At 45.6% G+C, this 20,421-nt stretch overlaps 1 protein-coding gene across 17 annotated transcripts in view; it reads right to left on the bottom strand.

Moving 5' to 3' along the window:
* The window catches only part of SOX5 (SRY-box transcription factor 5), a 913,923-nt gene that overhangs the window by 75,876 nt on the left and 817,626 nt on the right, over positions 1-20,421 (bottom strand). For 9 of the 17 annotated variants that reach the window (XM_075602880.1, XM_075602877.1, XM_075602886.1 and 6 more), the window contains 2 exons: positions 11,717-11,767; positions 563-689 (listed from right to left, as the gene is read on the bottom strand). In XM_075602880.1, the coding sequence (XP_075458995.1) occupies positions 563-689; positions 11,717-11,767 (178 nt within the window). The remainder of the gene's footprint in view (positions 1-562; positions 690-11,716; positions 11,768-20,421) is intronic. The other 8 variants (XM_075602882.1, XM_075602888.1, XM_075602891.1 and 5 more) reach the window with 3 other exon arrangements.

Raw genomic sequence — 20,421 nt, 5'->3', positions numbered from 1 at the left:
TTTTCATGGTGGCTTGGCATGGTATCAGTTCTGTGTCAAGTTTTTAAGGAGTTTTTCAAAACACATTGCAGCTTTTAGCATGCGGCTGTTTGACAAACATGCAGACTTTCTGTTTGTCTTCCAAAGCTACCAGACAAAGAGCCCAGCAGGCTACTAGATGCAAAACATATTTATTTCTAACCCGTGTTAAAGTCAATTGGACCTTTTCAAATAAAAGCCTATTTATATCAAACACCAAACGTGTGCAGTATGTGTGTATGCGTTCAGTTGTACAGCAGTGTCTAACAAAGGGCAGAATGAAACTCAGCACAGGCTTCTCCCATTGAGCCGCCGCTCTCATCATTCTTGCTAACATTATTTTGGATGTGCTGTGTTGAGTTAGAGCCAGATCGGTTCGTACTGACGTCTGTTCCTGTGATGTTCTACTCTTCATCGTTCAGTGTATCTAAACAGATTACCAGATTGGTGTTCCCCCTATAGGTCGCCCTCGCCCCCAGCATCGCCCGCTAGATAAATATTTGGTTCTCTGCCCTTGTCGGATTGTGCGATCTGCGCGACTTACTGCATCCCGCCTTGTAACTGAAGCCAGGAGGAATGAGGAACCCTTGCTGGGCCGCTGCTGCTGCGAGGGTCCTCTGGTCCGGAGGGAATACCGGGATCATTAATGGAGGCAGCTGACCTTGAACCTGCTGGATGCAAAAAACAAACAAAATCAAGGACAGGAACTGCATTTTTTAAATAATTGTTTGCAGAGACAATCGTGTGTATTCATAGCAGTAATGATGAGACCTAATCTGGAGCAGCATGTAGTCTGCAGCACTACGCACTACGCACTACGCACTAAGCACTAAGCACTACGCACTACGCACCCTCGTTTGTACAAATAATCTTTTTTTCAACAATAGTATTAGTCAAAATTGCATGCCAGCGCTGGCACCTTTTTTTGATATGTTTGAACCAGGGCATTGGTAAAAGCATAAATATCAATGACACTAGACAAAAACAAGATTAATAATTTGGATATATACATATATTCATTAATTGCGCACGCGCGCACGCGCGCACACACACGCACGCACACACACACACACAACTTTTCCCCCATTGTGAGTCTTGAAGGTTTGTAGAATTTTCTTCCTACACTAGGGAATATGTGCAGGGGCTCAACTCCAGTCCTCAAGCCTAACCCACATAGGTCAAGTTTTCAAGATATCCCTGCGTCGGCACAGGTTGGTCAATCAGTCCCTGCTTCAGCACAGGTGGTAGTCTTTGACTAAGCCACTTGTGCTGAAGCAGGGGATATCCTGAAAACATGACTTGTTGGTGGGGCTTGAGGACTGGAGTTGGGAACCCCTGTGCTATGGGAATATGGGCTCTGGGAATATGGGCTCTGGGAATACGGGCTCTGGGAATATGGGCTCTGGGAATACGGGGTCTGGGAATACGGGCTCTGGGAATACGGGCTCTGGGAATACGTTCTCTGGGAATACGTGCTCTGGGAATACGGGCTCTGGGAATACGGGGTCTGGGAACACGGGCTCTGGGAATACGGGCTCTGGGAATACGGGCTCAGGGAATACGGGGTCTGGGAATACGTGCTCTGGGAATACGTGATCTGGGAATAGGTGCTTTGGGAATATGTGCTCTGGGAACACGGGCTCTGGGAATACGGGCTCTGGGAATACGGGCTCTAGGTATACGGGCTCTGGGAACACGGGCTCTGGGAACACGGGCTCTGGGAACACGGGCTCTGGGAACACGGGCTCTGGGAACACGGGCTCTGGGAACACGGGCTCTGGGAACACGGGCTCTGGGAACACGGGCCCTGGGAACACGGGCCCTGGGAACACGGGCCCTGGGAACACGGGCCCTGGGAACACGGGCCCTGGGAACACGGGCTCTGGGAATACGGGCTCTGGGAATACGGGCTCTGGGAATACGGGCCCTGGGAATACGGGCTCTGGGAATACGGGCTCTGGGAACACGGGCTCTGGGAACACGGGCTCTGGGAACACGGGCTCTGGGAACACGTGCTCTGGGAACACGTGCTCTGGGAACACGGGCTCTGGGAATACGGGCTCTGGGAATACGTGCTCTGGGAATACGGGCTCTGGGAATACGGGCTCTGGGAATACGGGCTCTGGGAATACGTGCTATGCGAATATGGACTATAGGAATATGTGCTCCTGGAATACGTGCTCTGGGAATATGGGTTTGACATACCCACGTGTCTCAACATTTTCGTCTGACTTGCGTATGATCTTTGCATTAGGCATAGCCTCATGTGAGCATGGTTATAAAGCAGCTTCAGATGTGGGATGAAAATAACAAACACTTCATATAAAGGATAATCACCAATTGCCGAATGAAGATTTTGCACAACGCACAAGGATTCCTGACCCTACATGTTTTCATTTAAAAATGGTGAGCTGTGCAGAGCGCCACAGCTCCTTTATATCTAGCATTATGAAAATACAAAGTATCTATATTCTATTAGAACAGAAATGAACAGCTGGGCGGAATTTGTGCCTCGCGCTCTGCGGCAAACAGCCATGGAACTTCTTTTTTTTTTTTCTAATGGTTTCCAAGGATAAAAGTGACTTTGCCAGGGAAAGAGGCTCCAAAACAGGCCTCAAAAACACTAATAGAAAGACAGATGGTTCTACTAAGCCTGCCGCTGCCAAAAAAATGTACGTAAATAAATAAATAAAAATAAAATGGATGTTATTGAAGCTGACTGCAAAAGTCCTCTGACGGCTGCCAATGCAACAGGAAAGTTGAAAAGCTTCAGTAGCTCAGTGGACTATCACCTGAACCCCGGGAGATCTGCTCTGTGTGACTTTGGCTAGATCCCTGTATTTCTACATGTCTGTGCTAGCAAAAGGAACACTCTGCGTTCTGCAAGGTAGCGTTGCAATGCACCTACATTATTTATACCCTTTTATATCCAAGCATTTATGGGATAAGATGAATGACAACATGCCTGTCCTGACAAGGATACATTGTACCTGCATTATTATACCTTGTGCACCACTGCATGTGCTACAATGTTAGAACTGCTTAGCGTGTTGTACGTGTAGAATAAAGTGTTCCAATACATGGTATACAGTACTCATATTTAGTCTAGGACAGGGGTGGCCAACTCCAGTCCTCAAGGGCCACCAACAGGTCAGGTCTTACAGATATCCCTGCCTCAGCACAGGTAGCTCAGTCGTTGACTGAGCCACTGATTGAGCCACCTGTGCTGAAGCAGGGATATGCTGAAAACCTGACCTAGCCTTTGAGGACTGGAGTTGGCCGCCTCTGGACTAGGAGGTAATGATCACAATTGCACACAAAATGATCAAAGTACTGAATATAGTGAATCGGGGAAAAAAATGTTTTCTTTTTAGAAGTGATAAAAATCACTGGAGATAGTACAAGCTTTTCCGCACTTTAACCGCTTCAAGACCGGAGACTTCTTCTACATTAGCCTCTGGTACTGCGTGAAAACAATCGCAGATTAGGCTGTAAGCTCTTTCCTAATGTTTATTCCTCCTATGTCCCTTATTATTATAATAATACGTATATTACTGCTGTAAAGCTCTATGCACATGGCTGGCGCAGTACAAATAAAGATATACATACATACATACAGTGCAGTGGCATAGACTCATAGTAAGCAGATATACAGCTATTCATAGACATAACGTGTGTACAGAGCTAGTGAAACCTCGCTATTGTGTACTCTGGTACTAAAAGCCGCTACAAGACCAAAGCACTAGAACTGTTAGCCACCAATCAATAGCTTCAACGCCATAGGCTCTCTTGGAATAAACCAATCAATTCAGTGTATCTAACTTCAACAAAAATCCATTTGCAAGGGTGACTTCCTACGCAGAAGCACGATGGCTCAAATTATTCCATTTGTAGATTAAATATAAATGATGTGGAATAAATATTAATTAGTAAATGACTAATGATGAAAGCCTCTCTAAAACAATCCAGCTAATTTACTGCAAAAGATTTTACTAAACCAACCTGCAAATTAATAATAACCCACAAACAAGTAGGATTGAAACGTCAAACCACAAAAAGAAGTTGGAAGCTTAAATGGACTAATTGTGATTTTATTGGGTCGAATTCCAGCAATATTCGTACCGGGGAGACAGGCGTGACAAACGGGGTTTCCATGAACGATAGTAATGAATAAAAGATAGTGTTCATATTTCGGAGTACCTAAGAGAGTTGTGGTTCACTTCTGACTATAAAGTGGTTTGGCATCAGGAAAATGTGTAATATATTTTTGGAAACGCACATTTTCTTTATTGTGAACATAAAATGCCAGGAAGAGAGAAACAAAAGAATGCTTAAAAATAGCAACGGCATCTAAAACAGCAGTTGTGCTTCCTAAACTGGATAAGTCTACCCTACTAAAGAGCAAAGTCCCACGGGAGCCCAACAAGATGCTTAACAGGATTCCAAAAATATACAAAAGTATTATAATCTATCGCAACTTTATTTTGGTTTCCATGGAAACCATTTGCGATGTCTTCTCACACAAGCCTAGGAATTGGAAGAAAACAGAAGTAAGCTTATAATGAAAGAGCCCTATATCAGAAACATTTTGAATTTCAAAAATGGTCATAGCCGCTGATTCTAATGTATGTAAGTAACAAACACTAAAACTCGTCTCCTTACAAGTTCTACTCAGACACCTTATGGGGACTTCCGTCAGCTTAGGCTTTGTGTATATGTGTGTGTGTGTATATGTATATATATATATATATATATATATATATGCAAATACAACTGTATGACCTTAATGGGTCTCATCAGTGTGGGGCTGGTTAACTGGGTATGCACAGAAGCTATGGGATAGGCTATACCATAATACTGAGTTAAGTTATGGTGAGTAAAAGAAGTGACAAAAACCCTCCACAGGAAAGCAAATATGCAAATACAACTGTATGCTCATCTGCATGTCTTAGGCAGGTGTATATATATATATACACACATGAAAGTATATAAGTATAAGTATTATTCTAATGGCCATAAAACTCTTCAAAAGTGGGCTATTTGCCTTAAGAACACCCCAATAACTAATAGCATTTCACCAACTTGCTGCTTTTGTTCTTGTTCGTTTGATTAATGAGCTGCACTTTTTGAAGCTGGAACGATTCTATGAACACGCCATGATTACAGTGTCCAGTATCAGGCACAAAATGAGGGAAAGCAGCAGTTCTCATTTTTTTCTTTCCGGGGGGTCCCTGAGCTGATCTGTGCTCCCCCGAACTCCAACGGTTCCTGAGATATTTATAGTTTTTTTATGTCGTTGTTTGACACAAAAAAACTAAAAACAAATATAGCTGTAGAGTTACAGCTCAATCCCGTTATAGCGCGATCCGCTACAACGCGGATCCGCATATAACGCGGTCTGAGCGTGGCTCCCGATTTAGAACATCTCCAAGGATTTTTCCTGTCTACTCAATGCTTTATTGCTAACAGAGACAGACACACACACAAAGAAGCAATTATCTTCATCAACTATTTACAGTCTATGCCAGTGCACCAATAGGTTTGTCCCAGCCGGCTCCCTGTACCAGGATGATGTCACGGGTCATGTGATCGGGGCCAGACGGGAGCCGTCGACATTGAGTGCTGGGGAGAGAGGTTGCCCCCGGGGGGGAGAGATCAGTGCTGGGCCGGGGAGAGAGGCTGCCTGTGGGATGGGGGGTGGGGAGGGGGTGGAGAGCTCACGGATGTGGAATCCCTGATTGCAGCGGCCATTTTTTTTCTTCCGCAATCCCCGTTATAAAGCGGTCGCATTATGTGGACCCCATGCACTGCGATATAACGGGGTTCAGCTGTACTATTAGAAAGTAGTGATGTCACTTCCCGATGACATTGCAGCTTTCTATTGGCTGCCAGAGCTAGGTCGACCTTGGTGACCATAGTGTCCAGTGGCCAATTCATTTTGCCTGGTTGAGCAACATACTGTAATCTCGGGAAACAGGGTGTCCCCAGAGCTTGGGACACTGCGGATCGTCTCTGAGGGACCACCCTGTTCAGCCAAAGTACATAAAATACCCCCTCCCCCCTAAAAGGAGTAGCATGGATCGTCGCTGCTTTTAAGGTTCTTTGAAAGTAGCCACAAATGTTATACACTTCCTATTATTACCTGACAAAGAAAACCCCAGTAGAACGCAGCGTATTTCTGTTATACTTTACCACTTCCTATTTCTTTGGTACAATTTAGGATACACTGGAGTTTCTCCAAACTTTCAGACGTTCTGCTTAAGTCCCCCCGTGGCTTTTGTTTTCTTAAATTAACGTGTATGTATTGAAATGACATCAGTCCCAGAAATCTGGTTGCTACAACAGCTACGTTTAGGGATTTCTGTTTTGGTATAAAAACGTTTCGTTTTTGTAGCGTTCCGTTTTTAGCCCGTCATGTTTTCACATGGGCTCAAATAAAAACCCTGAACACCAGCGCCTGCACTAGGACATGTAATGTTAGAAGCAATCTCCGTGGAGTACTTATTTTTAGTGCCGGACAGCTGTAATTTACTATCAAGAGAGATAAACTACAAATATTCAGCGAGCTATATACCCTTACATTAATCCTTATGCTGCCAGAGGGCCCACCAATGTATTTCAGAACTGCAAAGAGGCTAATCTGGAATGGGATTTAGACCCACACAGAATTTCAGAAACATGTGATCCCATGAATACGGATGTCTCTGCACCCAGGCATGTCCGATGCCAGTGAATATGTCTGCGTCTTACTCCTATCCAGACCCTGAAAACAGGTCTTGCGCTCGAGTGGAGAGAAAGTGCAAATCTCGGTGTTGGGCAAATCCCTTTATCTCCCTGTGCCTCAGGCACCGGAAACATAGATTGTAAGCTCATCGAAGCATGGGACTGTGTCTGTAATAATCCTATGTGCTTTGTACCGCGCGCTATACTGTAATTGTGAAGCGCTTTGCGTTCCATTGGGAGAAAAGTGCTATATGAAATAAAGTTATTATTATTATAAAGAGGAAAGGGAAATAACACTGTGGTATTTAAATCATGCCTAACTATGATGGTGTTACACCCATCCAGTCCCTACAAAAATCCTATTTCAGAGTCAAGATGTTAGTAACGCTAAGTATAGCTATGACTTGGCTATAATGTCCTGTGTTAACCTTAACAGACTTCAGGGCATAGGCGATGACTTGATTATGCCTCATTTAGATGTCATTGTCACTAACATGTGTTATAATTATCGCTATGCTCAAAACATGACTTGACATTATATTTGTGTCCTTTGTGGATACCGTGTCACTCTTAATGTGACGTGCAGGTTAAGGTCGCGTTCCGGCCTGCAGGAGCTTGGTGCATCTATGCATTAGATTTGATATTACTATGATACAGTATGACTTGTTACCTATTAAACATATCACTGCCTTTAATTCCCCTTGTTCGTCTGTGGAGCTGCAGCCTCAGCAGACAGAACCCTATTGCTAGAGAATATAGGCGCTCTCTGCAGATTTTGCTTTACCTGGATTGTTGCTCACACAGGCGGCGAATTAAATTACCTGACTTGCTTTTTCCGTTTGGTTCTAAATAGCACGAAAGATGTATGCAACAACAAAAATGCTTGAAGACCAAATAATGAAACAAAAGCACACAAGAAATAACACGCACTTTAAAAAAAACCCTCTGAATTTACAGTATGACGTGCAAATGTGTCTATTTTCCGGATTACACTGCAGTAAAGCATATTCCATTCTAATTCACTTTCCTAACCACTGTGCTCATTAAGGGACAATTCAAATGAGAACTTTTTTTTCCCACTTTGTGTTTTTTTTTTCTGTCCTTGTGGTTTTATTGAGTCTTCCAAACGTGATGACTGTTCCTTTGGCCAGCAACTTAAATGCTGTAATCATACAATTATTGTGCTGGGAACAGTTTAATTCAGCATTTTGTTCTCAACCACAGAACAATTACCCAACAATTTTGGTTAACCAGAAGAGCATGCTGCCTGTAGCGGAAACGACATATGTATATATGCAATGTCTATTGTTTTACACAAAAGCCGTCACTAGCTACTTATCTGCTATAACTTTCCGGCATTGCTCAGCTCATCTGAGATCTTTTACAGACCTCCGCCTAATAAAATGCAATTAATTACAAGCTATTTTATTGACTTCTTTATCTCCATCAGTAGAGCACTTTTAATTATACATTTGCATGCTAAGCAGACAGAAATGAATTTTTTGCTTGGCTTAAATGATAAAAGGCCATCCGTATCTCCCACACCGATCATGTTTACAGCATTCTAAAAAAGTAAACAATGAATAAAAGACTTTGAGTAAGTAAGGAGTAATCTTGTGTTGTGTTTAGGTTTATTTTTTATTAGCTGTTGCTGACAACAGACAGAGGCAATGTGGTACTGAAATCCTTTTGCATACTATAACTCTGGCCAATGAATGCTCTCATTTCTCACTTCTCCCACTACATTTGTAAATGGATCAGATATCAAGAAAATGATTGTGGGAAACCAAGGATGTGAGCTGCTTCTGATCACCTTCTTCGAGAAAAAAATAATGATATTTTTGGAGCCCACTAAACTCGTTGCTGCAGGAGCACAAGGGTTAATAAAAGAAGTCAGTGAAGGCGCAGACTGAAAATAACGACACTGACTTTGAGGTGCGGAAGTCCTGGTTCAATTCCCTTCGTCACCCCCTACTGACCTTGGGCAAGTCACTATCTCTCTCTGCCCTGGGCACCAAAACATAGATTGTACGCTCATCGGGAAAGAGACTGTGTCGGTAAAACATATTGTAATTGTGAATTACAGTCTCCTGAAGTTTATCTATGGAATCCCAACCTCCCAGTAAAAAGGAATGTACTCTTTTTGTGTTTTAAAAAATACAATAAAAACAAACATGGCACGCAGGGTCAACATTAGTCACCCCTCAATGGCGCTGCGCCTTGCTATTGGAAATCTGATTTCACTGCCATTTTGTATCCACTGAACAAGCATTGTTGCTTAGGAACCTGAGGGGGTTAGGGTTCCAGAGGGGGTTAGGGTTCCTGAGGGGGTTAGGGATCCTGCGGGGGTTAGGGTTCCTGCGAGGGTTAGGGTTCCAGAGGGTTTAGGGTTCCTGAGGGTGTTAGGGTTCCTGATGGGGTTAAAGTTCCTGAGGGGTTAGGGTTCCTGAGGGTTTAGGGTTTCTGAGGGTTTAGGGTTCCTGAGGGGGTTAGGGTTCCTGAGGGGGTTAGAGTTCCTGAGGGGTTAGGGTTCCTGAGGGGGTTAGGGATCCTGAGGGGGTTAGGGTTCCTGAAGGGGTCAGGGTTCCTGAGGGGGTTAGGGTTCCTGAGGGGGTTAGAGTTCCTGAGGGGGTTAGGATTCCTGCGGGGTTTAGGGTTCCTGCGGGGGTTAGAGTTCCTGAGGGGTTTAGGGGTCCTGCGGGGTTAGAGTTCCTGAGGGGGTTAGAGTTCCTGAGGGGGTTAGGGTTCCTGCAGGGGTTAGGGTTCCTGAGGGGGTTAGGGTTCCTGAGCGTTTAGGGTTCCTGAGGGTTTAGGGTTCCTGAGGGTTTAGGGTTCCTAAGGGGGTTAGGGTTCCTGCGGGGTTTAGGGTTCCTGCGGGGGTTAGAGTTCCTGAAGGGGTTAGAGTTCCTGAGGGGGTTAGGGTTCCTGCGGGGTTTAGGGTTCCTGAGGGGGTTAGGGTTCCTGAGGGGGTTAGGGTTCCCGAGGGGGTTAGAGTTCCTGAGGGGGTTAGAGTTCCTGAGGGGGTTAGGGTTCCTGCGGGGGTTAGGGTTCCTGCGGGGGTTAGGCTTCCTGCGGGGGTTAGAGTTCCTGAGGGGGTTAGGGTTCCTGCGGGGTTTAGGCTTCCTGAGGGGGTTAGGGTTCCTGAGGGGGTTAGGGTTCCTGAAGGGGTTAGGGTTCCTGAGGGGGTTAGGGTTCCTGAGGGGGTTAGGGTTCCTGAGGGGGTTAGGGTTCCTGAGGGGGTTAGGGTTCCTGAGGGGGTTAGGGTTCCTGAGGGGGTTAGAGTTCCTGAGGGGGTTAGGGTTCCTGAGGGGGTTAGGATTCCTGCGGGGGTTAGGGTTCCTGAGGGGGTTAGAGTTCCTAAGGGGGTTAGAGTTCCTGAAGGGGTTAGAGTTCCTGAAGGGGTTAGAGTTCCTGAGGGGGTTAGGGTTCCTGAGGGGGTTAGGGTTCCTGCGGGGGTTAGGGTTCCTGAGGGGGTTAGGGTTCCTGAGGGGGTTAGGGTTCCTGAGGGGGTTAGGGTTCCTGAGGGGGCTAGAGTTCCTGAGGGGGTTCGGGTTCTTTTTCAGGTAAGCTTGAGCGAGAACAAATTGCGAGCCCGCTGTACTGCTATTTAACACATAAAAAAAACGGTACACAAAAATAATCATTTTCAAAATGTATAAAATAATTGGCTAATGTTTTTGTGCTGTGTCATATTGCAAACTCCATATTTCTGCTTCACATTCTACATATGATAAAGAAAAGGTCATGCACACCCACAAATAATTATTTGAAGCAAAGTAGAGGAAAGAGGTTATGAAGAATCTCCACCCTCTCCAGGCTGCTCTCTTGACACAAAGTGATATTTCTTTTACATAGAAAGACCAACGTTTCGGCTTCAAAGGGGTCTTCATCTGGGTTACTCTGATGTAGGCCCTTTGAGGCCCGTAACGTTGGTCTTTCTATGTAAAAGAAATATTACTTTGTGTCAGAAAATCAGTCTGGAGAGCATGGAGATTCTCCAACTCTCACATTCCATAAAGACAAAAGGATTTAGAACAGGGGTGGCCAACTCCAGTCCCCAAGGGCTACCAAGTGAGCCAGTGATTGAGCCACCTGTGCTGAAGCAGGGATATCCTAAAAAGCTGACCTGTTGGTGGCCCTTGAGGACAGGAGTTAGCTACCCCTGGTTTAGAACAATGTAAACGCAGGCTTTTGGGACTATATGGAAATTACTACATAAACAATGACATTATTTCATAAAGATGCTCTGAGACTGATATTATAAGTGTGGGGGGAAAGTTACAAGGTATGCTAGTGGCATAGGGAGATATTTTATTCTACTCAATTGAAAGTGGCACATTTTATTTCCCCCCCCCCCTCCTTTAAGCTCTTTTCAAACAACATCAGATCCTTTAATATGTCAGGCCTGCGTGGTCTGAGCTTGTTTGTTAAGATGACTCATCCATTTATGGGAGGCATGAGCTGTATGCATGGCTTATGGTAGCACTCCAAATTAGTACAAACACAATGGAAAGCTTATACAACTGCACTAGTCCATATCCAGTAACACTGCCATAGTGCGTAGAATAATAGAACTAGCTAAGTCTCTAACAGTTCAGTAAGAACCTCTTAACAGCTGCACATCACACATGACCTGTGCTATCTCTACAATGCCTATAACCCATAAAAGGAAGATTTGGGAACTATTTCCTCGGCGTCCCTACCAATGGGCATCGACCCTCTTGGCTTTTTACAGAACAAGGGGATTTATTTTCCTTTTTTTTCTTCCAATCAGCCCTTTACTGATCATCCTTCACATTTTAGCCTCTGCCCTGGAATACTCTGGACAATAGTATTGGTTCCATCTGTGCTCTCCATTAAACCATGGTAATCCTTCTAAGAACAGCTGGACATTCAGATTCCACACACAGCAACTCTTTCTGTCGAACAGTTTGGCTACAATTATGCTGAAACTGTGTTTATACTCTGTACTCACTTGCAAACATCTTTTGTAGTATGGTTCTCTGGGGTAAGGAATTAGAATGTCCTGACAAAACAAAATCAACAAAAAGGATTAAAATACTGAGATACTTGCAATCTTAAATAATCACGTACTGGTTAATCAGCTTTCATACCAGGCAACAGCTACATAAAGATTACCAGACATAACATATTGACTAACCTGTCAAAAACATAATATCTTTAGCTATAAAATCTAAATAATGGGAAAATGTTTTCTTTTTTTGGGGAGCCCTGCAAAGCTTATATATGACTTATCAGATGCTAAAGCTTCTTCAAAGCGACCCAAGAGCTTGTCTCTGTTCCAGCACAGAATAATCTAGACAGAATGTTTCTATGAAAATAGGAATCATAACATGTTGGGCTGATTGCCAGGAACGGTTAGACCAAATGGAACGGCACACAACATCAACACGAAGACGGCGTCCACTGCAAACAATGGCCATCAGAAACGGGGAGGCTTTGTAACGGAACAGCTAGGTAAAATAAGAGGGAAATGATATATCTAAAAATGATTGTGCATTCTACAGCTGAAAGTCGCTCGTTGCCATCTCTGTGAATCAGTGTGATAATGCACAAAAACATGCAAACAAAGGAGATCACAACATGTTTTTGTTATATAAAGTCTCGGAAAAGTTTACAATCTCATTTTGGACCCAAAGGCAGATAATGTTCCCAAACTAGTCTCACGTTTCAGCGGCTGGCACCTACGAACAGGACCCCCCTTCTTGGCCAGTAATTACATTCACAGTGTATAGCTGATTTATTAGCCAGCTTGGCTGATTAAGGCGTCTTCACTGCACGGCTCTACCTCCAGCAGTACATTGGAATACACCTTTTTACTTCACCAAGACTAACAAAGGCCTTTCGGCAGAACTGTACAAAAGGTCCCCGAGAAATTAACTGTTTCATACGCCCATAATACAAATTATCTTTAACTGTGCATGCAATGTCTTGTATATAATGTATACCCTGCTCATTATGTAACTGTATTTGTAACCATGTATTATTTGTCTTAACTCTGTGCCCAGGACATACTTGAAAACGAGAGGTAACTGTCAATGTATTACTTCCTGGTAAAATATTTTATAAATAAATAAATAAACTGGATCACTAAAAATCTTTGCTTCCAACGTATCTTTTTTTATCGATCAATGGATTATTTAGCTCACTGAGTGGTCATCGTACTCATACCAATGTGATCAATAATAAAGCATCATTAAATATATTTTGCACTGAAGTACCATTAAATAATCAATTTAATGTATTTTTCAATAAAGAAAATGATCTGACAATACATCTGCTATGCCGTGTGTCTAAGATAAAACAATATCCTCCTGGAAGAAAGTCTGCTTAGATCTGGTCTTTTAACATTGCAGAAAATTCAGCAGCAACAGTTCTTAGAAATACATTTTATTAGAACTTGCAATTGCCCATGGGTAAGCAAAGTCTTGTTTTAAATTCCTGAAAGCCAGAATCTTGTAAGGAAAACAAGATGCGCCCATATTAAAACTTTTAATGACTTTACTAAAAAAGGTGGAACTTTCCAGCCAGCTGGCTCTATAACGAGAGCCAGGCTGCACAGCTTGAACTTAAAGCTATCTTAACGTTATGAATAAGTGCCAATAATTAGCATATGTAGTGTGAACAGGTTTGCTGGCACAAGCAAGAGAAAAACTCCAAGGTAAAGTTATTATTAGGGAGTAATTAGCTCTGTGAAGTAAATGAGTGAAACAATAGCTGCCAGCACTGACAATATGGCCAACATCTGACTATGTGGAAGATAACATTGTAAAGTATTGCTCCCTGAGCTAGAATCTGTTAATAACCATATGTTAGTGTAATTAATGCAGAGTTCTTTCTGACCTGTTGTCACATAGGAACAATACTTTCTTGGAGACACTCAAACAGGCAGTTCTACATTTATACATGGTAAGTTTGTTACAGGCTTCTCTTGTTAAAGCAGCAGTGATACTTAGCAAGTTACACAGAAGGTGTATTCACACGGATTCACTCACCCACATTGCACAATATATGGTTTATAAAGATATGTTTCGTGGCTTCCCAAATTTAAGAAGGGAAGTCACACTCTGATTAGCGCTCCAGCAAACACCTGGCTTGTAATCTATACTTCTTTTTCTGCAATGTGAATAATAACATGATCCTAACAATTGTATCATGAGGGGGAGTTACAAAGGAGTCCTGGGAAAATGCACAATGATAGCCATCTTATTTTGATATACAGTGTTCGACAATCCTATACATTTACACGCCCAGGGCGTGTGGATTTAACCCCCGGGCGAGTAAATATTGGCCCAAGCAAAACACGTGTTTTTTTAAATTTTCCCTGCTCGCGCTAAAAAAAAAAAAAAAACTCCCCCTACCTGACAGCTGATTGGCGCGCGCTCCCAGGCTTTGTGGGCGCGCGGCCAGGCTCTATATGAGCCCGCCCCCAACGAGCGGCCATTCTTTCTGCCCGGACATCTGTTGAAGGGTAAGTACTCGCCATGCTGCGGCCCCTCTGCTCCTTCCCTGCGATCCCCCTGGTCCCCACATGGCTCCCTACTCCCCACCGCGGCAACTCTCCTGTCCCCTGCTCCTGTCCCCTTTCCCTCCTCCTGTCCCCTTCCCCTCCTCCTGTCCCCTTCCCCTCCTCCTGTCCCCGTCCCCTGCTCCTGTCCCCTTCCCCTCCTCCTGTCCCCGCCCCCTGCTCCTGTCCCTTTCCCCTCCTCCTGTCCCCCGTCCCCTGCTCCTGTCCCCTTCCCCTCCTCCTGACCCCTCCCCTCGATCCACCGATCGCTGCCCGGGGCGGGAGGTCCCCACTGCTGCAGCCCGGTTGGCGTGCGGGGGGGGGGGGGCCTCGGCCCTCACCACGTGCCTCCCATGCAGCTAGCTTCATGACGGCGCAGCCGCCGCATGAGGTGGGGGGGGATGTCGGCCTGCCCCTCCCCCCACGAGCTTCATGCCGCCGCGGGCTGGGGGGAAGAAGCAGCCTGCAAAGCTGCTTGGCCGCGCACTGTGACGACATGCCGGCGAGGGGAGCAGGGCAGTGGCGGCCACGGCGGGGCTGACTGTCCCCTGGGGCGCCCGCTGGGGGATACCTCGCCACGTGACTCCCACCCACCCTGCTGATTGGGGGGGGATGTCGGCCTGCCCCACCCCCCACGAGTGGGAGATGGGCGCGGGTGGGTGGGGGAGGAGCGTGGTGCTGGTCGCGGCCTTTCCTCCCCTGTGTGTGTGTGTGTGGGAGAATGTGTATGTGTGTGTGTGTGGGAGAGTGTGTGTGTGTGAATGAATGTGTATGTGTGTGACACCAGAGGTACCCCCCAATCAGTATCCTCTACCCCCCAATCAGTAACCTCCCCCCCCAATCTGTAACCTCTCCCCCCCAATCAGTAACCTCTCTCCCCCAATCAGTAACCTCTCTCCCCCAATCAGTAACCTCTCTCCCCCAATCAGTCACCCCCCCAGTCAGTCACCCCCCCCAGTCAGTCACCCCCCCAGTCAGTCACCACCCCTCCTAGTCAGTCAGTAACCACCCCCCCCAGTCAGTCCGTCACCCCCCCGTCAGTCAGTCACCCCCCCCAGTCAGTCAGTCACCCCCCCAGTCAGTCAGTCACCCCCCCCAGTCAGTCAGTCACCCCCCCCAGTTAGTCACCCCCCCAGTCAGTCACCCCCGCCCCAGTCAGTCACCCCCCCCAGTCAGTCACCCCCCCAGTCAGTCACCCCCCCCCCAGTCAGTCACCCCCCCCCAGTCAGTCACCCCCTCCCCCCCAGTCAGTCACCCCCCCCACTCTGTGTATCACCCACCGTTTCTCCCCTCTCTGTCTCCCCCCACACTCTCTCTCTCTCCCCCACACTCTCTCTCTCCCCCACACTCTCTCTCTCTCTCCCCCACACTCTCTCTCTCTCTCCCCCACACTCTCTCTCTCTCTCCCACACTCTCTCTCTCTCTCCCCCACACTCTCTCTCTCTCTCTCACACACTCTCTTTCTCTCCCCCCCACACTCTCTCTCTCCCCCCCACACTCTCTCTCTCCCCCCCACACTCTCTCTCTCTCTCTCTCCCCTCCACACTCTCTCTCTCTCTCTCTCTCTCTCTCCCCCACACTCTCTATCTCTCTCTCCCCCACACTCTCTATCTCTCTCTCCCCCACACTCTCTCTCTCTCCCCCACACTCTCTCTTTCCCTCTCCCCCCCACTCTCTCTCTCCCCCCCCACTCTCTCTCTCTCTCTCCCACACACTCTCTCTCTCTCCCCACACTCTCTCTCTCCCCCACACTCTCTCTCTCCCCCACACTCTCTCTCTCCCCCACACTCTCTCTCTCCCCCACACTCTCTCTCTCTCCCCACACTATCTCTCTCTCCCCACACTATCTCTCTCTCCCCCACACTCTCTCTCTCCCCCACACTCTCTCTCCCCCACACTCTCTCTCCCCCACACTCTCTCTCTCTCCCCCACACTCTCTCTCTCCCCCACACTCTCTCTCTTTCCCCCACAATCTCTCTCTCTCCCCCACACTCTCTCTCTCTCTCCCCCACACTCTCTCTCTCCCCACACTCACTCTCTCTCTCTCTCCCCCACACTCTCTCTCTCCCCCACACTCTCTCTCTCTCTCTCTCCCCCACACTCTCTCTCTCTCTCTCCCCCCACACTCTCTCTCTCTCTCTCCCCACACTCTCTCTCTCTCTCCCCCACACACTCTCTCTCTCTCCCCCACACTCTCTCTCCCCCACACTCTCTCTCTCCCCCACACTCTCTCTCTCCCCCACACTCTCTCTCTCCCCCACACTCTCTCTCTCCCCCACACTCTCTCTCTCCCCCACGCACTCTCTCTCTCTCCCCCACACTCTATCTCTCTCACCCCCACACTCTGGATCTCTTATTTACCCTTTATATCTTACTTGCCCTATACTTCACCGAAATAACCTATACTGCTTTCTTCCAGATCTAACTCAAGCTTCACACGGAAGACATCGGAACCCCCCTAACCCAGAAGAGAGGTAGGGAACACATCCCCTCCAATGTATAACATTGCGGGAGTGAGGGTACCTGGACATTGAGGGACTGCGGATCAGGTCAGATCCCAGGAGGGATTGCTGCTTTAGATATTGTGAAGCGGGGACGTCCAGACACTGGTTAAGGGGTTCAGGAAACTAGTCATTCACACCGGGCTTTTATTTCTAGATCCGACATTTACGCACACACACACACGTAACAAGGACTAATTGTAGTATAATGTAATACAATAAATACATTTATGTCAAAAACGAATGTTGTTCTGACTAGGAATTTATTAAATGTATTTTATTTAGATATTTTATTTTAAAGCGGGGTTGGGGGCGGGACTAGTGTTGGGGGCGGGGTTGGGGGCGGGACTAGGTGGCGAGTAAATTTTTTGGTTGGGCGAGTAGATTTTTGGGTGATTTGTCGAACACTGTATATATATATATATATATATATATATATATATATATATATAATAATCAAAAACCAATAGACGATACTGTTCTGTGGTCTATTCGTTTTGATTATTATTAGTTTTTGATTCTTAAACTCGGCTAACACGGTATACCTCTACAGATACCTTTACCAGATACATAATACAGATACCTCTACATCGATATATATATATATCGATATATACATATACTACATCGACTACATATCTCGACAACATCGATATATATATATATATATATATATATATGTATATATATATATATACATATATATATATACATATACACACACACAAAATAATGACCTAGGCGCAAAAAAAGGAGAAAAGAAAGAGAGGGGAAACAAACACAGGGGGTAGTATGTCTGATATAGTGTCACGGGTAGATGGTAAGAGATACACTCACAATTGGATGAATATATAAGGGCTCGTATCCAAGTAAAATGGATCTGGAACTCTGATCTTGTAATCTGATGTTCTGGGGCTGGTTTTTTCTCCAACACTTGTCTCTTTGTTGCAGGAATCACTCCATCTCGAATGGGCCGGTTCTCAGTTTCAAATAGGCATTATTTAGGAATAGAGATTGAAAAACAGATATCGTACAATACTGATTTATTAAAAACTATAAAACCCTATAAACATATAGGTTATAAACTCACACTAGGTAAGTTATAAAAGGGCAGTTGGAGAGATTATAATCAAGCTGAGTCTCTCCCTCTCAGCTCGTGCCCCCGGTCAGTAAGTGTCCGTTTTGTGCTAGGTTTTAACCTTGTTTGAAAGTCTGCTGCAGGTTTAGACTTAGCGTGTTGCTCCGTGCACCGGCGTCTGCTCTCCCTGACAGCCGAACACTTCTGCATCACGTGTCTTCCTTCCGATCTCGCGAGATCTCGCTTGCACGCTCTCAGACTTCCAAGACTTCTTGGTCTCACTCGGGGCTCTCTCTCGTCCTCGGACCAATACACTAAGTCTAAGGACTTGCGTATAGTGCCCGTGACGGGCGACGGGACATGTCACCTGTCGCCGCTACGAAAGTTATATTTCGCTCTATGGCGGCGGCGGCGGCAGCAGCGCGGACTTACTGGCATTTGATTGGTTTAGGAGCAGTCACATGAGGCGACAGCCCATGAAAAATCAAATATTGCCAGCTTCCAAAATTTGCGACGCGACGTCGCTCCGTCTCATTGTCGCGCTTACTATAAGCGCATGCGGCCGCGGCAATGCATTTTTTGGGGGCGACGTTGAGTCGCCCGTCGCGGGCACTATAAGCACGGCCTAAGCCTGCAGCAGACTTTCAAACAAGGTTAAAACCTAGCACAAAACGGACACTTACTGATCGGGGGCACGAGCTGAGAGTGAGAGACTCAGCTTGATTATAATCTCTCCAACTGCCCTTTTATAACTTACCTACTGTGAGTTTATATAGTTTTATAGTTTTTAATAAATCAGTATTACACGATATCTGTTTTTCAATCTCTATTCCTAAACAATGCCTATTTGAAACTAAGATCCAGTCCATTCGAGATGGAGTGATTCCTGCAACAGAGGCAACTATAGGGAACTTTCACAATAACACATGTGTAGGGTGAAAACGGCTAAATATCTCCCCAATGTATGTGCTTGTGTGTGTATACGGATGTACATATGGACTGCAAAACAGGGACAAAAATTCACAATTATTATTTCGTGCCTGCAGCAAATATTCTGATGCATTTTTGCAGTTTAGCGATTATTAGCATTACAATTTGTGATTCACACCTATGATGGCCTTTTGTTTTCTTAATCTCATGTAATGTCCCTTGACCTTATTGAAAAAAGATAAATAACCTGGAAAAACCCCCATGTAAAGGTTTACTTAATTATTCTTACCCTTTCTGAAGTAATACAAAAAATCCTCAGTATGTTTTCTGGTGATGTTAGCAACGACAGTATTACATCATGTGACTTCTAATACCCCATTTTATCATTTCTTAATGCTTTGGAATAGTTTCGTTGGATAGCGGCAAAACCACCTACTTCCAAGGCCAGCGTCGTAAGCACAAGACTACTCTTTGTAGTTATGTTTTCTGCGTCAAAAATACACAGTTTGATGTAACCAGCACATCAATTCTGCGCTACTATGCATTTAGTGTGCCCCTTCTGTGACATGCACGTTCATTGGCTGGGGGCGGCAGAGAAGGGTGGGGGCCCCCGTTGGTCCTTTCTTCCATGTAGTAACACAGGAGGGAGAGGGAGTAAGGGGTATGATACCTTTTATTGGACCAACAAGTAGTTGGTCTGTTACAAGCTTTCCTACCTCTCAGGGTCAGGATAGAACCTGATGAAGAACCCTGAGAGGTAGGAAAGCTTGTAACACATCAACTACGTGTTGGTCCAATAAGCTCCCAACTCTCTCTTCCTCCTTGGTTGCGGAGGATGGTGATTTTAATGGGTAATTGTAATTTGAATGGGTATATGATGCAGGAAACCAAATCCCTCATTTTCTTTAATGGTGTCAGTTCGAAGCCCAGTCTAGCTCAGATAACATGCCCGATATGACAGCAGCTTGTTCGTTATTTCGACTTCTTTCTAGTAAGACTGGGTTTTTTTTCCCCTACCTGAAAGATTTGAATTCTTCACAGGCTACAATAGCCTGGTAAAGAAGCTATGTGTGCCTGCGATCCCGCACGCTTATCTTCTTACTAAACATCTGTTTAAGGCCTGTGTGATCTACCTGTCAGCACCAGTGAACCATAAAGTGTTTGAACCTCCTGTCACAAACCTCAGTGCTGTTTTGATCAGAGGCTTTTGGGCACACTAATCACCACCTTTATCTTCTCTCATGTTAGGAAAAACACAGCAAGGCTGTCTTCCCAAACTGACTGTAATTAATCTTTCCATGGGGGAAACCTGACTGTTTTTGAAATGGAAGATCTGATGGGTTGATGCTCTTTTCTTTGACTAAAAGGTCTTGTTTCCCTACCAGGCATCTATAAGCTTGGGTGGCACCTTTTGCAATACACCTTCCTGAGTGCCTGTGATAGTGAAACAACCTTCACTACAAACTCATGAATGTGTATGCCATGCAGGAGACGGGCCCAGGCTCCCCGCTCAGAAATAAAAAGAAAGTAGGAATAAATGTACTGCCGTGGTAAGCCCGAGACCTGGGGTGGCCCATTCCACTCCTCAAGGGCCACCAACAGGTCAGGTTGTCAGGATATCCCTGCTTCAGCACAGGTGGCTC

The sequence above is a fragment of the Ascaphus truei genome, chromosome 5 (genome assembly GCF_040206685.1).
Source record: "Ascaphus truei isolate aAscTru1 chromosome 5, aAscTru1.hap1, whole genome shotgun sequence".
Taxonomy (NCBI): Eukaryota; Metazoa; Chordata; class Amphibia; order Anura; family Ascaphidae; genus Ascaphus; species Ascaphus truei.
Note: the sequence above shows the minus strand (reverse complement) of the source record. Positions and strands in the feature narration are given on the sequence as shown.